The sequence below is a fragment of the Palaemon carinicauda genome, chromosome 40, assembly GCF_036898095.1.
Source record: "Palaemon carinicauda isolate YSFRI2023 chromosome 40, ASM3689809v2, whole genome shotgun sequence".
NCBI lineage: Eukaryota > Metazoa > Arthropoda > Malacostraca > Decapoda > Palaemonidae > Palaemon > Palaemon carinicauda.
Genome location: NC_090764.1, coordinates 48252689 through 48272688, shown reverse-complemented (window position 1 = coordinate 48272688; position 20000 = coordinate 48252689). Strand labels below are relative to the sequence as shown.

Here is a 20000-nt window from a genome sequence, read left to right as displayed (position 1 = left end):
GACCAAATCTAGATTCAATGAAAATTCCTTTTTATTGTGTGTGCGTTGAAACGACACAATGTGGTTTCCAAAGTCACGCTTTTGCTATATGTCATATGGCCAGTATTGGGTCTGGATTGCATTGGAAATATAAAACTCCCATTATGGAAATGGCTATTATCTGTCGTAATTAGCTTTAACCATACAGGGGTATATAAGCTTCCAGAAGAGACCTTCCAGGAGAGATAGGCAACAAGGAATGTAAACCATAGGTCAAACAAAGCCAGGTTACGACGGGACTCACTCTCAGAGGACAGACATATACAGTATATCCCATAATCCTTGCCATGCCCTATGGCCTAGCCCTAGACGAATAGATCGTGTACCCAACTTCCAATTTTGACCCGAAGCAGTAGTCAGTCCTTCCTCTTCTGACATCTTTAAGCTCGAAGTCATTATACCAGCTTTATGTTTTCAGCTGAAAACCCTAGCTACGAAAAATTAACTCACTAACTTGTCATTCAAGTATTTTTTTTATTGCTCTACCTTCCAGCTGGTCCTCCCTATTTGCAACATTTCCATTTATGTTGATATGTATAAGTGAAAACAAAGAGAAAATAACATTGAATTTATCTTTCCGGCTGAACTTTGGCCTTCCCAAAATTTTATCATATGAATACTGAGCAGTCTTTTAATCAATAAACAAAGGAATACTTACCAGCAACGCACAATGTTTATCCATGTTTTCTCTATGTACCTCAAAAAATCTACGGGGGATGTACTTGATGTTTCCCGACACTAAATATTAAACAGTAAAATGCAGGGCAACATAATACACTTAGTATGTTAAATCACGGTGAAACTGTAAGGTGATATAGATATTGCAGTGCATTCACTTATATGAAATAAATTATGTCCCAGTTGAAAAATGGGAAAATCAAACGGAAAACAAAACTTGAGGTTGCATAAATAATGTTTTATTTGTAAAGTTTTTGTGATTTTCCTTTGATAAATCCCTAACCGAAATAATAAAGGCAATAATATTTCTAGAGAATTCTTAATGCTTTATAATTTTTACAGTTATCCATCGTGATCTTCTCATTTTATACAATTTGATAAGTTAATGAGAATATGGATGATAAATTATTATTTATTAACTACATCAATAATAATATTATAAAATTGCTAAATTAACACAGATCACGGCATACATGCTTTATGAACATTTAGTATTAAAAGAATTTTCCATGTTACCAAAAATGAAAAACAATAAAATAGCTAGAATCTCCAATAGACCGATTGTGTTGGCAACTTGGAAACCGAAGTTTTGAGAAAGATGCGAATAATAAAAGCGATGATAATGAAGTTCCATGATGATATCGAATTTTTGATAATGGTAAAAATGTGGAAAACTATTATACCTTAATCCATTCTACTAATTGTGACTACAGAGTAGCGGAATCTGAACTTACAGTAATGAGACACATCATACAACCCTAGTTGGAAAAGCAGGATACTATAAGCCCAGGGGTAACAACAGGAAAAATAGCCCAGTGAGGAAAGGAAACAAGGAAAAATTGAATATTCTAAGAATAATAACAATATTAAAATAGATATTTCCTATATAGACTATAAAAACTTTTAACAAAACAAGAGGAAGAGAAATAAGATAGAATAGTGTGCCCGAGTGTACCCTCAAGCAAGAGAACTCTTACCCAAGACAGTGGAAGATCATGGTACAGAGGCTATTGCACTACAATACATGGCTGTATTCTTTATCAGTGGCAGTTTTGAGTATTGTGAGTTAGGAATTCGTTCAATCAGGATGATGACATTATATCACTGGCATTATCTCAACAGCTTGCGCGGTTTTTACAGGGAAACTGGTGAGATACATTAGCACAAGCTAGTCATATGACAGTTAGCGGCGCAATTACAAGTGCTACATTGTGTGATATTTAAGACTAGAATCTGATGATTGTAAACTTGAAGGTGAGAGGACGGATCATGCAATATGTGGAACTGTCTACAAAATGTAGGCGATGATCCTGCAATCGTAGTTTATGTCTCATATAAGTATCAAAAAGATTTAAAAAATGAAATTAAAGTTGTTGCTCTTTATAATTTAAGTAATTCCTATTGCTAATGATAATCTGTTCTTTGCCTCCTTATTTCTCTCTTCATAGATTATTATTACTTTTCACTCTGTCTATATATAACCTCCGTCGTCATATACAACATTTATTTGATCATCTTTCCACTGTATTTCACACCATCGAACGCCACCACTTATCCGATATGTTAATTCCCAAAACTCAATAGTTTATATATATATATATATATATATATATATATATATATATATATATATATATATATATATATATATATATTGTATATATATATATATATATATATATATATATATATATATATATATATATATATATAAAAGTGGGCTAGTGATTCATCTCGTGAATGCAGGGCCTTTGTGATCACAGGTATCTTAATGCATGGTTTTTCAAAATCCGGACGAAGGAATTCTTACGACCTTTGCTTACGCGTTCATACAGATCTGACTTGTACTGTAGCTCCTGAGAGGTTTGTGAGATTTTATTGAAATGGCTTTAGAGTTACAAATTCTATATCGTAACTCCCCATAAATATGTAGAATGTAACTTCAAGAGGGGTCTTTGACACCCCCATGTTTCTCTACTCTAAAGAGAATCCAAATTTAGTTCCCAGCTGTCATTTTGGCAATAAACTGTAAAATAACTAGGTTCTTAATATCACATATCAGACAAAGATGAACACCATTTCCCCAATAAAGAAAATCGATTTGACAAGTAACAAGAAAGCTTACACATGATGCAAGTCGTCAACCCCATTGCAGATCCAATAGGAAGTTATTCTTTGGAAAAAAAATATTGTAATTATCAGCAGCCGTCACACTGCAGTCCACCATCTGTTACAATATTGATTAACTACTTTTTAGGGGGAAATTAATTTTGAAGGTCTGTGGACCGTTAGGCGAAGATAATTGATTAGAAGGTCCCAATCCAATGTTTTAAAATAGGAGTTGGATGTAATCGGGATTGTGTCTATCACTCTCTCGTATACTTAGTAATTATTTACTAGATCTTTGTTTATTTGTTCGTGTAAATACATGATTCTTAACCCATTTTCAACTTTGATGTTTTTTGTTTCGCTATTTTGTTGTAGTTAATTCCACTTGAAAGTTGACCCTATAGGCTCTCATTTTTAAGGAAATTATCCCAAATTGGGCAATTTCGGTTGATCCAAAGTATTTTAACGTATTTTGGGGTAATTTAGACCTCAGGTCTTGTTAATTCTGAGGAAATCTTAATGATTTCAAGGCATTTATCCTGTTTGATAGATTATTGATAACATTAACTTTATATTTTTCCCTTTTGATACCTCAGTCAGATGAGATACTCGGTTAAAAATTTGGATTTAAACAACGGTAATTATGTGGCAACATTTATTCCAGGATTTTTAGCGTTTTAAAAACAGTATTGACGTAAAGGAGTGATATTACGGTCACAAACCCGGAAAAGATAACAACAAAGTAAGGTAAAATTACTGTCGCCTGTATTTTACTGAAATACAGCTGAACCCGTATATATTTACGGAGAATTTCCGATTACAATTACGTTTTTTTTTTTTTAACTTTCTCCCTTCGTAACCGAACTTTTTACTCTATTTCCTACTAATCATCCCTCCCCTCCCTGATCCTTGATTCTCCACTTGGAGTTAGTATTAATCCCCCTCGATTCTCCACCATCCCCTCCTTTGTCTTTTCAACCGTCAATGTTTCGTTTGAAAATTTAATCCCTTCTGCCTTTCGGTCAGTCAGAGACTAATGAACCTTTCCTGCTTGAAAATTACTGATTGCTTTTAGTTTTTAGACGACATCATTGGAATATATTGTTTTATTTGAAGCACAAATTTCATATCCTTATACCCTTGTTTGAGGGTACACTTGGGGGCAGTATCCTATCTTATTTCTCTCTCTTTCTTGTTTCTTTTTAAGTTTTCATAGATTATATATGAAAGATCTATTTTAATGTTGTTACTATTCTTAAAATATTTGAATTTAATTGGTCATTACTTCTCTTGTAGTTTATTTATTTCCTTTCCTCGCTGGGCTATTTTCGCTATTGGAGCCTTGGGCTTATAGCATCCTACTTTTACATCTGGGATTGTAGCTTAGCTAATAATAATAACAATAATAATAATAATAATATGTGTATATTTTGTACAAAGAAGAACAACGGATAAGTTTGCCCCCTGAAGCCTCTGCTTTCATAGACAGTTATAGATTAGTTTCTAGGTTTACATACAACTGAGGGAATATATTCAATCTCCATTCAGTGGTTTTACATCTGGTAATTGGGGTAATCGGATCTTGTAATAGACCACGTGTAATTATTCATATGCAAATAGAATTGGTAGCTTAATTTACCATTAATTTCTTCAAGCTTGCGCAAAAGATTGCTTATACGCCTAATTGGTTAATGATGGCTAGTACTTGCGGTAAGGCAAAGGCAGATGAGTACAAGTGGGATATGGCTAGTATACACATCTTGGGGAATAGGGAAAAGTTCTGATAAAACTACATGATTATTATTAAGCAATTTTTAATTAGTAAAGTTTTTTGGGGGGATTTCGAAGTTTTAGATTAGCATGAGAGAGAGAGAGAGAGAGAGAGAGAGAGAGAGAGAGAGAGAGAGAGAGAGAGAGAGAGAGAGAGAGAGAGAGAGAGAGAGAGAGAGAGAGAGAGATTGCTTGGTGTATTTTTCATGAGGTTGCATATTCTTATTGGATACTTATTGATTTACTGACAATTACTGTAAATAACCGTGAAAATCAAAATCCTTAAGATATTGAGGTTCTATTAAAGTTCTCATTTGGGCATATCCTTAAAAGTAATTACAACTTTATTTCTTAGCCACTAATTATAAAGGAAAATAATTTTCGTGCTGCTATTACGATTCAGTCGGTCTTGATGTTACTTTGCGTTTGTTTTGAACATTAATTCTAACACGTTGAGTTTTTGATGATTTATTTAGTGTGTGTGTGTGAATGTGTTTTTTTTTTTTTTTTTTTTTTTTTTTTTTTTTTTAAACTATTTTTTTTTTTACTTGTATTAAAGCTTACATAGGTCTTTGTCATCGTTAAAGATATTTCATATTTTTGCGGTGTAGATTAAAATTCTGTTAGTCCATTTTATTATTTCTTGGTCAAAGTTTATTATTGTTATGTCTGGTATTCAAGAATTTTTGCTTATTTTGTGTCTTGAAAAGATGAATATTTGCTGGTTGTTTATTTTGGATATTTTAAGGAATAAGGCAGACCTTGGTACATTGGGTCCCTGCAGAAGTCATGGTACTACGCGTGACTCGTATATCTGCTAATTCAGCTTTCTCAGAAAAAAGACTTATCAAGTCACGAGTTTGTCTAACCTAAATGATTCATCAAAGCTTTACCCTATATTGATTGCCCCATTTAGTCTTCTTTCTTCTCTTAAGAGTAATTGTCTTGTGTTGCTACTTTTTTCTTCTCTTAAGAGTGATTGTCTTTTGTTGCTACTTCTTTCTTCTCTTAAGAGTAATTGTCTTGTGTTGCTACTTCTTTCTTCTCTTAAGAGTGATTGTCTTGTGTTGCTACTTCTTTCTTCTCTTAAGAGTGATTGTCTTGTGTTGCTACTTCTTTCTTCTCTTAAGAGTGATTGTCTTGTGTTGCTACTTCTTTCTTCTCTTAAGAGTGATTGTCTTGTGTTGCTACTTCTTTCTTCTCTTAAGAGTGATTGTCTTGTGTTGCTACTTCTTTCTTCTCTTAAGAGTGATTGTCTTGTGTTGCTACTTCTTTCTTCTCTTAAGAGTAATTGTCTTGTGTTGCTACTTCTTTCTTCTCTTAAGAGTAATTGTCTTGTGTTGCTACTTCTTTCTTCTCTTAAGAGTAATTGTCTTGTGTTGCTACTTCTTTCTTCTCTTAAGAGTAATTGTCTTGTGTTGCTACTTCTTTCTTCTCTTAAGAGTAATTGTCTTGTGTTGCTACTTCTTTCTTCTCTTAAGAGTAATTGTCTTGTGTTGCTACTTCTTTCTTCTCTTAAGAGTAATTGTCTTGTGTTGCTACTTCTTTCTTCTCTTAAGAGTAATTGTCTTGTGTTGCTACCCGTGTTGTAGTTCGTCCTTTTCAGTCTTGTGGATTTTGGACCTTTCACAGTATCTTATATTTTACATATATCCTGTTTCCATTTCATTAATTTCTTACTCTCTAACGTCACTAGACCATTGTCATCCATTGCAAATAAGTTTCTTTACATCGTCATTTCAATTAGAAAGTAATATACTTGCCATGGGATAAAAAGTATGTAACGCGTGACGAAATTATAGGATGGATAAGAATAATCTTAAATCCCTGACACAATTGACACAAAGTTTTTCATATGGTAATTTGATAGTTTCCCACAATGAGGGCATTAGAAGCCGTTTAATTGGTGAATTCATAACTACTATTATTGAAGTAGGTGTCCCCTTCTCTAGTTCTGTACCCATTTCTTGTTAGGGCTTCTTATTAGGATCGCCAGTAAGGCTCCCACATGATGAAATCTACCTAAGACCCTTTTTTCCAAGGAGGACACTCCAAAATCAAACCATTATTCTCTAGTCTTGGGTAGTGCCATAGCCTCTGTACCATGGTCTTCCAATGTCTTGAGTTTAAGTTCTGTTGCTTGAGTGTACACTCGGGCACACCATTCTGTTTCCTTTCCTCGTTGAGCTATTTTCCCTGTTGGAGCCCTTCCTTTGGGCTTGTAGTATCCTGCTTTTCCAACTGGTGTTGTAACTTTGGTATTGATAGTGTAGATAATATTTATGCTTTAATATTTTCTTGGCAAAGCTAAAAGAATATTACTTTCGATATCTCCAGTTCATTTGATAGTTTAGTTTTGGAGGCATAGTTAGCAATTCCATGAGGCTTTAAATACTGGACCTTGTACTACCTTCAGATTAAAAGCCAAATATGGATGACATCCACTGTTATTCAAAAAAATTTGCGAACGGACGTTTATTGTGAGCATGTTCATGCTCAGGGTATAGTACACATTTAAACATTCGTGCAAATTCCACAGTTACAGAGTTAGAAAATACAGAAAGATAGCTTTGTTATTGTACCATCAACTATAACTTCAACTTATCGGAAAACTTATTCTACAATTATTCTATCAACATTTACCATGATTAGTTGCTTCGGAAAGTTTATTAAGATGAATAGTTTCCTCACGTTTATTCTTATGTTAATATCTGCTACCACAGGACTATAGAGACTGCGTTGCCTTGATTCTGGTAAGTTATAGGTTTACAAAGTTTGGTTGGTGTGTGGAAGAATTTTGAATTTGTTGATTATGAGTTTTTACATGAAGAGAAATTTTTAAAACTTTTTTTCCATTGTGTAGCAAATCATTTAAAATTTTGTCGTAATTGTCTCTTTCTATTTCATATTATTTTCTTATACAAATGCACACAGAAAGAAAGAAGAAAAAAAGTGTTGAATTATGGTAACGGTGACGTGCAGTGTTTCCCAATCGTGATAAATTATCTCCCTTCGTTAGTTCTTTAAAAAAATTCTCCATTGTAATGAGTTCTCCTCACTTCCCTCTTCTGTTATGGTCCTTGTGTTAATTTCCGCAAAAATTATATTTGCAGTGAAGAATTTTACTCTCCATACCTTGTAATATAATGAACCTTCCCTCTCCCCTTAACCACATCAGCCTTATTACCTTGAGCATCTCCTGAACTTAACTAAAGATTTATGTAGAAAATGTTTCATGAAATAATTAATTATAGTTATGATAAGATATATCAAAGAGAACTGAAGATACAAGTGATATATTGTCTTTGTACGAAATCAGACTCTTAAAGTTGAGAGGAAACAAGGTTTTGATACGGGAGATTGCGAAGGAATGTTCTTCTAGTCTCTCTCTCTCTCTCTCTCTCTCTCTCTCTCTCTCTCTCTCTCTCTCTCTCTCTCACGGATTAACTAGTGTGTTATGTCCTGTCACGTTCGGGTTGCATTCTTGCCTTGGATTAATATTTCCTCCATGTTTGAGTCTATTCAACTGCCAGAAGAGTCTTGGGATGGGATGATTCAACTTCATCATTTTCTCGTCTTCTTTCATTTTTGTAGAAACATGCCAGGGTACATACCTCACATATCGCACAATAACAACAACAAATGCAGCCGTTTCTAGTCCATTGCAGGACAAAGACATAAAACGTTTCCTTATTCATGCCTGTTGGTTTAGCCAGTTTTCATCACCAAGCTGGCCAACTGCGGATTGGTGATGGTGGGAGGCTTTTATTTAATCGCTCACAGCTAACCCACCTAGTTTGGGTAACCCTGACTAGTAGAACTTTGCTTATCGTGGCCATACACAAATCCTTTCACCATCTTCATGTATCTCCACTCACATGGCATCAAATAGTCTGGTAACCTGGAAACCCGTTGTCGAAGTAAAATGGAAAAAGCAGAATTTTCTTTTTCATTAAGGTTTAACTAAACGTCAGTCCTGATGCTATATTATCACCTTCCCTCCGCTTTTGTACTTACTCAATCCTCTGGTATCCATGGGATGCATGGGGCCTCAATGAATTCCTGCCTATGACTCTATCATGTGCCACCTCTCTAATTTCAACCCCAATTCTCAGATCCAGCCTCCTTTCGTATTGTCATCAGCCACGTTTCCCTTGGTCTGGCAGGTCCTCTCCTGTCCAGCGGCTTCCATTCAGGTACATCCTGGACTAACTCTATCTTCCCTTCTTAAAATATCCCCCATCCATCTCCATTTTGATAATCTAACTATGTCGTTCACATTGGGTACCCCTTCCACCTCGCTAGTTGCCGCATGTGTCATATGCTGTTTGATTCCCAAAATCCTTCTCAATGCTTTATAGACAGCCATCTAAGAGGGGTTTCCGTGCACCCCTCTAGGACAAAGTGAAATGTGGTTTTCTAGCTTACTTTTGACCTCCTGAATCACATTTCAGATGTTAACAGGAACGAAACTCAGGCCAAGTGGTAGATATTGAGCTTTATATCAAAGATTGCCACGTAAGCTAAAAATTTGAAAAATTTGGGTATTGATGTGAAAATATGTGAAAAATCTTTGAAGTTTGCGAATATTTTATCAGGATTTATACATCAAATACAATTAAAGCATTATGAAAACAATTCTATTGCTCTTGTTCACTTTTACCTACTTATATTAGCTGTCGACTCCATTAATTTTAGATAGGAGATAAGTCATTTTTGCTTCAAATATATAATCATGTACTTTTCTTTTTCCGGTTGATGCTGAAAGTTTTTCTTAAGAAGTACTAAAATAATTGAAAGAATTTAATATCCAAAACAAAGCTCTCAAACATGAAACGAAACAAGCGCTAGAATTTAGCCCCAGTATCAAGCAAATCTACAGCTAAACAACAGAAATTGTATATCATTCATTTTCCGAAAATAATACATGTACCATTTACTGCCTTTTCGGATGTTAGTTAGCCCATCTACATGAGGTTTGAGATCATTGTCTGGCAGAACTTCGAGAGTCTGCTTTTAGAATGAATGGAATTTGTCAAGGAATTTCGAGTGAAGTTCAAGAAAAATAAGTGTATCAGCTTGGATGTTACCTGTGATTCACAGTGAATTTGCATCGCTTACAGACATTCTCACGTTCGACCAGTCAAGCCATATCTGTTGGGGAAAGCAAATTTCAAAGGAAGAAAGTTGCTGAGATAATCATTTGTTCTCTTAACTGCTTTTCCTACAAGTCGGATAAAATTTCTATTGTAAAGTCTGGTATTTCTACTAGCAGGTCACAACCTCTTTTGAGCGAGATGGGTGGCAATGGATTCAACTGATAGCAAAAGAAAATAAACATGAGGTGGATCTCTGTTGTATAAGAGGTTATGACCTGTTTGCATGTGAAGCCAGGTATCATCCTAAGTGCAGAAAGTAATATACATCTTATCCAAAGTACTGGAAAAGTAACAAGATTGAAACCAGTGTAAAACAAACAAATTTAGAGACTTCACCTAAAGTATGTTACCTAGTTTTCTTTGTGTTTAAATGAGCTAGAATCCCTTTTATAATGTGAGTGAATTTCTTCACGGAATGAGGGTCAACATTCCTTTCAGATATTTTTATAGCTGCGCACTTGGGATCTATTCTTCCCCACAGCTGGCACGAACTGTTAGCCCCATTTAAAGGTTTAAAGGCCACTCATGAATGACAGAAGCAAGTGACATTGCCCTAGCAAGCAGGACAATACCCTAGAGACTAACCTTATATAGCCTACGTATGATCAGCGCCCAAGCCACGTCTCCACCCAAGATATGACCAGGGAGGGCCAGGCAATGGTTGCTTATGACAGCAGGCAGACCTATAGGCTCCCTCAACCCCCCTCCCCCATCTTTAGTTTACAAGGATGGTGAGGTTGCAGACACTAAAGGAACTTAGGAGTTTGAGCGGGACTCGAACCCCATTCTAGCAATCACTAGGCAGAGACGTTACCAATAGGCCACAGCAACCCTATTCATGGCCTGAGAAGGACACTGCTACGGCACAGCTGTCGAAGATCCAAACAGTAACGATAAGCAATATAAGTTTTTATTTGTTTTGTAGGTTCTCCTTCATCTCACGATAATTCATTGCTTGAATGTATTTTCATTTGCTGTAGCCTACTCCGTGAGTCCTATGCTGTGAACAACGATAGCGAGAGTATGTTTGGCAGCGTGCCATCGTCCTCGCATACCTTGTTTTGGCATCTCTGGGTATCCAAATCTTTGGTCTTCTTTTTCTCGTTTTTAATACACCGGGATTATGTGTAATCAATCAATATGTTCCTTTTATTACGCTATGGGGGGAATCCATGAAATAGCGTCAATTCAAGTTTAAAATTACGAAACGGTTTCTGATATACTAGACAAAGTAAAGCGAAAAATACCAAACAAGAAGGGAAAACAATTTAACCTATCCATGTGGTGTATGTTTTCAGAAGTATTATAATTGCTTTGGCAAGAGAGAAAAACTAGATTTAACTTGTTTATGCGTAGATAAAAAATTAAATTCTCCGTAAGGATAAAGTGGATCAAGGCCATCATTGTGCCCTAAATCATTTATTTTTATCTTGGCTTCTGTGAGAAATGTGTTGGTATCTTTTGATATTTAAGTCCGTTTTAGATTCTGCTAATCTTTGGTAAAGTTGCGTCTTTTTAATTTTCCCCTTTTTTTTACGGTACATTCATTATATGACTGGAATTTTTTCTCACAGAGGCATATTTACTTGATTGCATCAATATTGCAGTCCTCCACTTTTTTTTTCTTTATATTAATCGGAAGTTTCGAATGTGTTCGTCCATATACAAATATACAGTATGTTCAATTTAGTTTGAAAATATCTTTGAAAAAACAATGCAGCTTTGTTGTCGGGAACAGCTGTTTGTCTTTGTTTTTGTTTTAATTTGAAGTTATTGTAAACACTAAATACTCTTTTTTTCCCCACTTTATATTTCTTCAGCAAAGGGGAAAAAGAAGGCGAAAAGTAAACGTAAAGGCCAGCATTGAACAACGAATTAGTTAGAGATTTCCTGACTGTGAAAAGAAATTGTCCCCGAAATAAGCAAAGTTCTTCAGCGTGAGAGAGGAATATTCTAAAGTAATAACTAGATGTAGCAACTAAGGGTATAAGGCACCCCACTGAAAATTGGAGAGAAGAATTGATAACAGTGCTGGTATAAAACTTTAGTAACCTGGATATAGAGTAGAACAGAAAATTGAAAACCAAAATTTAGTCGAATTATAAGTCCAGTTATTCATTTAAACACCATTCTATTGAATACGGGAAAAATTATAGATTATAGCTTGAAATTAAGTTTCATTTAATGAAATGAGAGCTCTTACACAGAAACTAGTTAAAGACATTGAATTTTACTGATTTGTAGTATTATTTTAGTTATTCTCTCTCGATTGTAGATGATTGACTGGTGAAAGAAAAGTTATTCGAGCTTAATTCAAGTTCGAAGGACAGATGATCTGTCTTGGAATAAACGAGAAGGAAAAATGAAAAAAAAAAATATTAATGGAATCTTTAGCAAAAGTTTTGAGTAGGAGAAAAGACAGACTGATGAGGTTAAATGACCTAAAGGGCTGATGAGGATCATCAGATCACTGATCATCTAAACATAGAAAATTGTGAAGACAACAAATGTATTGGATCTATACGAAAGAATCATCTATTTGATGACGGATCCGTAGAGATATCCTGAACCTTAGAATGTAATTTATCTGGATTGATGTGAATTTTTACCATCCGTTTACGTAGCATTTTCTATGAATACATTCTGAAAAAATATTGGGGTGGCTTATTGGAAACGTCCCTGCCTAGTGATCGCCAGACTGAGGTGGTTCTAGTCTCTCTCAAACTAGTTAGTTCCTTTAGTGCCTGCAACCTTATCAACCTTGTGAGCTAAGGAAGGGATGTTTGGGGGAGCTTATAGGCCTACCTGCTGAGTCATCAGCCGCCATTGCCTGGTCCTCCCTGGTCCTAGTTTGGTTGGAGAGGGCGCTGATCATATGTAGATATGGTCAGTCTCTAGGGCATTGTCCTTATTGCCAAGGCTATGTCACTGTCCCTTGTCTCTGCCATTCACGAGTGACCTTTAAACGCTTCCATACAGTGTCTGTGAATATCTAGCTATTTTTCTCTACAAAAATCATTACTTAAACAAGTACTGATACACCCACTGGCTTGTATCCAAAGGGATTATAGATATTGTGTGAATGGGGCTATGCATTATTTACAAAATGTTGGACGAGGCTCTTATGGTACGCAAGAAAGAGCATCCTGAAGTGTTGCGTGAGAGTAGATGTGGGTGCGGGCGGGTTGGGGGAGGTAGAGGGGCCAAAGGTAGGGGGGTTGGGGTTGCTTTAAATGACCCTTGTTTCTGGGTGGCCATTGTTGATTTTACTACTCGGCGTTTCTGGAAATTTCGAATAATCTTTGCTCATTTGTAATTTTTTCTTCCTTACCATATTCTTTTTAGTTTTCGTTTCTCGGTATTTAATTCATTTGCAAGGACCCCTATTTTCGTCTAGATTGAGAATATGTTTTACATTTGAGGGATTTGTGTACCATGTCCTTTTTGTTTTTTTTCGAGCCATACGAATGTTGACCTCTCTCTCTCTCTCTCTCTCTCTCTCTCTCTCTCTCTCTCTCTCTCTCTCTCTCTCTCTCTCTCTCTCTCTCTCTCTCTCTCGCTCTCTCTCTCTCTCATTGTCTTTGTCTTTATGAATTTTAGCAAATGATAAAATGAATCCATCCACTTTTCAGAGAATTAATATATAATTTTTATCAAAATATCCTTAACTAGAAAATTTAGTCAGAAATGTTATTACAGTTACAGAATGAGTGTGTCAATTTTTATTTCACAAGAAGGATCGTGATTACCTCAGATACCTAATCATTTTGCATTAATTACGTTTCCTTTCGAAAGATTTATGAAGCTATACTTTTTGGAAGGACACATGAATGCTATGAACAATAATCGCAGTTGTAAACATCTTTTATCCTATCCTGAATAAGCTTTCCCTTTATAGCATTATCTATTGAGTTGTTCTTAGAAATCTTTCAACTTCAAAAATCGCAAAATCCGTAGTTTGGTTTTCTTGGACCCAGACAGACAGACAGACAGACAGACAGGATAGAAAGCTTAACCACCATTAGTGGAGGTTATGACGAATTATTATTATTATTATTATTATTATTATTATTATTATTATGATTATTATTATTATTATTATTGCTGTTGTTGTTTTGGCTATTGTTATTGTAATTTTTAAGACCAACAATTGGGGTCTTAAATTGGATGGGTATGTAAATTAATGTCTGTGTATATATATATATATATATATATATATATATATATATATATATATATATATATATATATACAGTATGTATATATATATATATGTATATATATGTATACAGTATGTATATATATATATATATATATATATATATATATATATATATATATATATATATATATACAGTATGTATATATATATATATATATATATATATATATATATATACAGTATGTATATATATATATATATATATATATATATATATATATATATATATATATATATATACACATAAGTTTTAGTAAACATGTCATGTTGATTTTAGAATATAACTTCTTTCCTGAGGTTAAGAATTGAAAACTTTGACTAGCCTTTGGGGAAAACTTATTCTTTTGAAAATGTATTTTAATGTTACGCAAAAAAATTAATCTCTTGATGCAACAATTAAAAGTGAACCAGTCTGTCATTGTAATATTCGCCACATAGTTATCAAAGGCATTGGCCATTTGGTGCATGATAATGCTTGCAGCCAAAAGTGCTTTAAAGAGTTGATCATAAAAGTACCTTGAATTTAAAATATGACCCATGCGTTCTAGATGAATCCGACAGAAAAAAAAAATATGTGAAAGGTACTGACCTTATGGAAATTTTATTTATATTTTTTAAAGGTATTTCGTTATCTTAATAAAAAAGTTACAATTCAAGGCTATATTTATAAATGCTCTTCTAAGAAACAAGACTGATAAGTATGAGATATTTCAACTACAATTTGGCGTAAATGATTTTGGTCTTCTCGCTTATCTCTTTCTTTCTTTTTCTTCTTCTTCTTCTTCTTCTTCTTCTTCTTCTTTATTTTTTTTTTTTTTTTTTTTTTTTTGCTGTTAGTTGGAGTGATATACTAAATTATAAAAGTGATATTTAAGCAAATAATAAATTATAAAGGTAATATTTAAGAAAATTTTAGTAAAGGAAGATCCTATAACAAAAACTGCTTATTCCTCCAAATATCAGCATCTGTTGGTCTAGACTCAGTTTAAGTGAAAACACATGAGACAAGCGAGGCATTCTTGTAAATACTATTAATTAAAAATATCATTTATATTTCTCGGATTCTCTTAACCTTATTCAATTTTGAATTCTTGGATAAAACAGATGCTAAAGGCAAAACAAGTTTAGTTTTAGTTTGAAATAATAGACATAAAATGAATAAACCAGGGTAACTAATTTAAATAGGTCTCGTTGAAGGTCTCACTCTGTCAGTATTTCAGATATAAATCTTTTAGCAATTTCACTAACGAGCCAAATTTGATATGAATTTCAGGGATCTAGTCAGAATTGTCTCGTGCGTTAATTTAACTCGCCTAACTTCAGTCTTTGCTTGACTTATTTTGCAAAAATAATTTGCATGGGTCTTATATATATCATACTTCGTTTTAGAGAGAGAGAGAGAGAGAGAGAGAGAGAGAGAGAGAGAGAGAGAGAGAGAGAGAGAGAGAGAGAGAGACCCTCTAACTGCTCCTACCTTTTACTTTTTCATTCTTTACCTCCCCCCCCCCCTTTCATTGTGCTGTCCAACCCCTCTTTATCTTTGAATCAGCGTGAAACTTTTGGTATTCCCGGTATTATCCGTAAACATCCGGATTTTATTGCTGATAAACAAATAAGCTTCTTCTTTTAGCAAACATCTTTAATTCAACAGGAAAACTTGAAATTGATATATTACAATCAATGCAGATTAAGCAAATATTTATTTTCCGTTGTCAAATTAAAGCGCTGTTTATCTTTTTAGAAAACTGATTGAAATATATGGCAATATGTAGAACTTTTATTTTATTGAAATTTTTATAGAATATGCGATTAAATCTGATAGAGATTATTTTACGCAGGATTCCTGAAGTTGCTAAGATTTCTGTTTAAAGGCATTTGACCATCCATTTAGGAATGGCAGACTTCAGATCACTCGTATAGGAAGACCAGGATATTTTTATCTATGTACCAGGCATGAAGAATATTCATTTGCTAATGGGGTTATTGTTTTATAGTTCTCTTAAGTATGTTATTTTCTCCAAATATACTTTTAGAGAAATATGCAGTACTGAAGGACGAAAATGAATGATGCACAATATTGTTTCGACATACGCATTACGTTATCACATTAGGTAAGAATGTTGCATATAACTTTGATTCCAGAGCATTGATGTATGTGCTATTATTCGTTTGTTGTTGTAAGTGAATTAATATATTTCTTTAAGTAGTTATTTACAATGTGACTCTGGGTAGAATGCTTGAAAGTTTTCAATCGGAACTTTAGTTTCTTGTAGATGTCATATGCATTCAAGTGTCAGTCCTAGTAGCTAGGAATCACAAGCGCTTTATTTCATTAAGTTGATTTCGGTTTGAAAACCGTATGGGGATAAACCAAGATGAGTTTGCTACTTGTTAAGTAAAAATTGTTCTTAAAACTAGTGCACGCGACCCATCCGTTTGAAAATGCTGCTCAGCATGACAGAAAAGAAAAATATAACGATATTCAACAATATAAGAGTCGGGCTCTGTCGAGGTATATAGGTTAGTTATCTGACAGTTGTGTCTCATTTAGAAGAAAAAATTCAAGACCTGATACTAGTTTCTTTCCAGATTAATATTAATCGTATCTATTGATATATATTTAGAAGATATTTCATCACTATTAATGAACTCTTGAACTTCACTGGATTTTGTGTATAACTTTATCAAAAACAGTGATGCGACTATGAAGACCATTACATAGGTTGAGGTTTATCAGTCGTATCACATGCTAAGATTAGCATTAGATATGCTAAGATAATCAGCGTTATCACATAAGAGGTAATCAATGTTTATTTTGGTCATAGATTATGGATGATGGTTACCACTGACTATTGTATATACAAAAGGTAATGTAATTTTCAAAATGAGAGTTTTTATTTTTAAATTCTTGTAAATGTCTCCAATTTGATATTATTGACGGCAAAATTACTTTGGATATAATGTTTTTCTTATTACCGTGCATCTAATCCCTTGCTTGCTCCAAAGATATTGATTATTATGAAGATTTTATATAAAAATGTATATACAGTTTACACACACACACACACACATATATATATATATATACACACACAGTATATGGGTATCCACATGCCGTAATACCTCGTTTGCCATTTTTAGACCTTGTTTTTAAGATGACAACGTTAATACATCATGATAAGGGTTTGGGCAACTCATTACATATTGTAAAGTCCCATAACTATTTATGATAGTTTCATGTTTAACCTTTTGCAGGTTGGTTGGTCTTTGATTTCCCACATTACATGTGACACGGGCTCTTGAGCTGACAATCCTTAAACTTTAAAGGTAACAGTTGCGAAGAATATAGTAAACGCCTCGTAATAGCGTCGTATTCCTTGTAACCCAGTTTTGGCTCCGATAGAATTTTTATGCTTAACATGTCGAATTGCTGTGAATTATCAAGGAACAATACATTGGTGCGATATGGCTAAAGGTTGTCAAAGAAGAATTAGATTTTTTTTTTTTTTTAGTCCGCTGGTCACCAATCAGTATTGAAGTATTCTAAGGCATTCTTCTCATTTTGAAAGTTCCTTCTTGAACACAATTCTGAAATGATTCTTCTGTTATTCCTTGCAGTTTATTACCTCTTTTTTTTTTTTTTTTAAGTGTAACGACATTCTGAATATTTTTGCTCCCATTATTTTTAATTGAGATCATTGTACTTCCTGGTCGGCGTGAATCCGACAAAACAATGGATTCATTGCCAAGTTCAGTAGTTTGTGTTGAAATATTTTGTGTAGTTATGAACCTGCATTAAATGGTAATATATAAAATCTTTTTTTTATCATTGATGGTTCTAGTCCTTGGTGGCCGTTTCTCCTATCTTACAAATTTTACATAATTTATTTCTTTTGAGGATTTATTTTTTCATAATTCATTATGATGATCATACCTTCAATGCTCACACTTTTGTCAGCTATAACTTTATACCCATATTACGCGTTTTTAGGGCAATATCTGATCGATATGAAAATACATTCGCTAGTGTACACATGCCGTCAAAATTGACGGGTAAATATATAGAAAGATATGCACACACAGATTCAACCCTCCCACCCTCCCCCCTTCCTAAATATAACCTCTCTCACCAGGGTATGACTACTCTCTTTCCCCTTAACCGAGGGACTGGTAAGAGACTGAGTAGTCATACGTTTGGCAATGCCGCTGAACGTGACAGGAAAGAAATTGGAAGTTGGAAGACCCAGGCCTACATGGCTTAGGACTATGAAGCGCGAAGTAGATGATGAATGTAGAAGTATTGAATTAAAAGCTCATGATATAAACGACTGGCGTAATATAACCGAGGCCCTTTGCGTCAATAGGCGTTGGAGGAGATGATGATGATATATACATACATTATATATATATATATATATATATATATATATATATATATATATATATATATATACACATACATATATATATATATACATATATATACAGTATATATATATATCCAGACACTGACTCTTTGTTATATAATGAAGGTTCTTATTGCTTACCAACGCTAACATCATTTGGGTAATTTTGGTAATAGGTCTACGCAGAGAATGGAAATGATCCGATGTGCCATTGATGAGCATATCAATATCAATCCAGAATACTGAACATCTTATCGTTGCCCTGTATGCTATTCTGGGCAGATTAGAAACCTGGGGGAGTATGGAGTATGTATATGAGGCGTAAATACATTTTCGGTATGAATTTAGATGTGTAATGTTGGTAGGAGCATAACTGTTTTACATAGACATGTAAACACATTAATGTATATCATGCATAATGATAATTTAAATTGCGGGTGTGCACAATGCAATTTTTTTAAAATTTAAGTCATAAATCAGAAGTGCGTAAGAAAATAATGTAAGAGCAAAATCCATATACATGAAAATTTTATACACTTTGTAAAGCTTATTGGAATTTCCTTCGCTTTCAAGTAATATATTGTTAATATTGTGGAACAATCTCTATCGTAGATAGACGAACTAGAGATTGATGTATTGGTTCCATGACCCAGCTTGCAGTGCATGTATTGAACTGAACGAGACACCCTTAATTTGGTCAGCAATTGTTATTGATATGCAACGTGATTGCGTTGTCAATTAATGTATGATAAGTCAGGGTCCAGGTGCTATTCCTCTTTGTGTGAAAACAATTGTTGTATTTTGATGTTGTTAAGTTAATATGAAATACTTTAATTTTTTCATGAACTTTTGTAAAGAACAATTTGGGTCGTTGGATACTGTCATTCATAATATTTATTATTTACAAATATTAACTTGATTGATTATTACGTTGGCCACGTATTTAGAAGTTTATAAAAGAATATGCCAGTGCAACTTAGATTTGAGTAGACCTTGGCAAACACAAGTCAATGTCCCTTAGCCACACATTTTTGTCTATGTAGTTTGCTAAAGTTCTCTCTTAACTAGGTCTGGCCAATGGTGCAGTTCTTGGTGGATATAGCATTGTTTTATGGACGTTAAGTATGGTAGTATGTAGTTACCTCGAAAGGAGTTTATGTTTGTGGTCCGGTTTGTTTTTATTTATAATTTTGTCTGGCTGTCTCACCTTGCGCCTTCATGTCTGGTAACAGATTTGCATGAAAACTCTTCACCGGGTTTTAACGATTTCTTAAAAATATCTACAAATAATAGTTAATAACACTTGATTTTAAGATTATTCTTTTTCGTTTTCAGGCATGAAGTCCGAGTGAATTCAATGAGAAATAAGGGTCTGTTGATTCAGAAATTAAACCGTAAACGACTGAGAATATTGATTGATATATATCTTAAATAAGGTATTGCAAGAATGAAACCATAAAAGACGTAGATCATTTGGGTGGCTTCTAACAGTAAAATTTGCAATAACAGGTTACCTTATCTGGTTTTATTTGTAAGGATTATTTTTTCATATAATAGGAGAGAGAGAGAGAGAGAGAGAGAGAGAGAGAGAGAGAGAGAGAGAGAGAGAGAGAGAGA

The 20000-nt window shown here is 34.0% G+C and overlaps 2 protein-coding genes across 2 annotated transcripts in view; one reads left to right on the top strand and one right to left on the bottom strand.

Annotated features, from left to right (window-relative positions):
• Window positions 1–20000, top strand: part of LOC137631764 (E3 ubiquitin-protein ligase MARCHF11-like) — a 232257-nt gene that overhangs the window by 143501 nt on the left and 68756 nt on the right. The window lies entirely within an intron of this gene.
• Window positions 5486–8182, bottom strand: LOC137631904 (trichohyalin-like). Its single transcript, XM_068363909.1, has 2 exons — window positions 8037–8182; window positions 5486–6203 (listed from the first exon to the last, which is right to left on the bottom strand). The coding sequence occupies exons 1-2, from the start codon at window positions 8180–8182 to the stop codon at window positions 5486–5488; spliced, it is 864 nt and encodes a 287-aa protein (XP_068220010.1).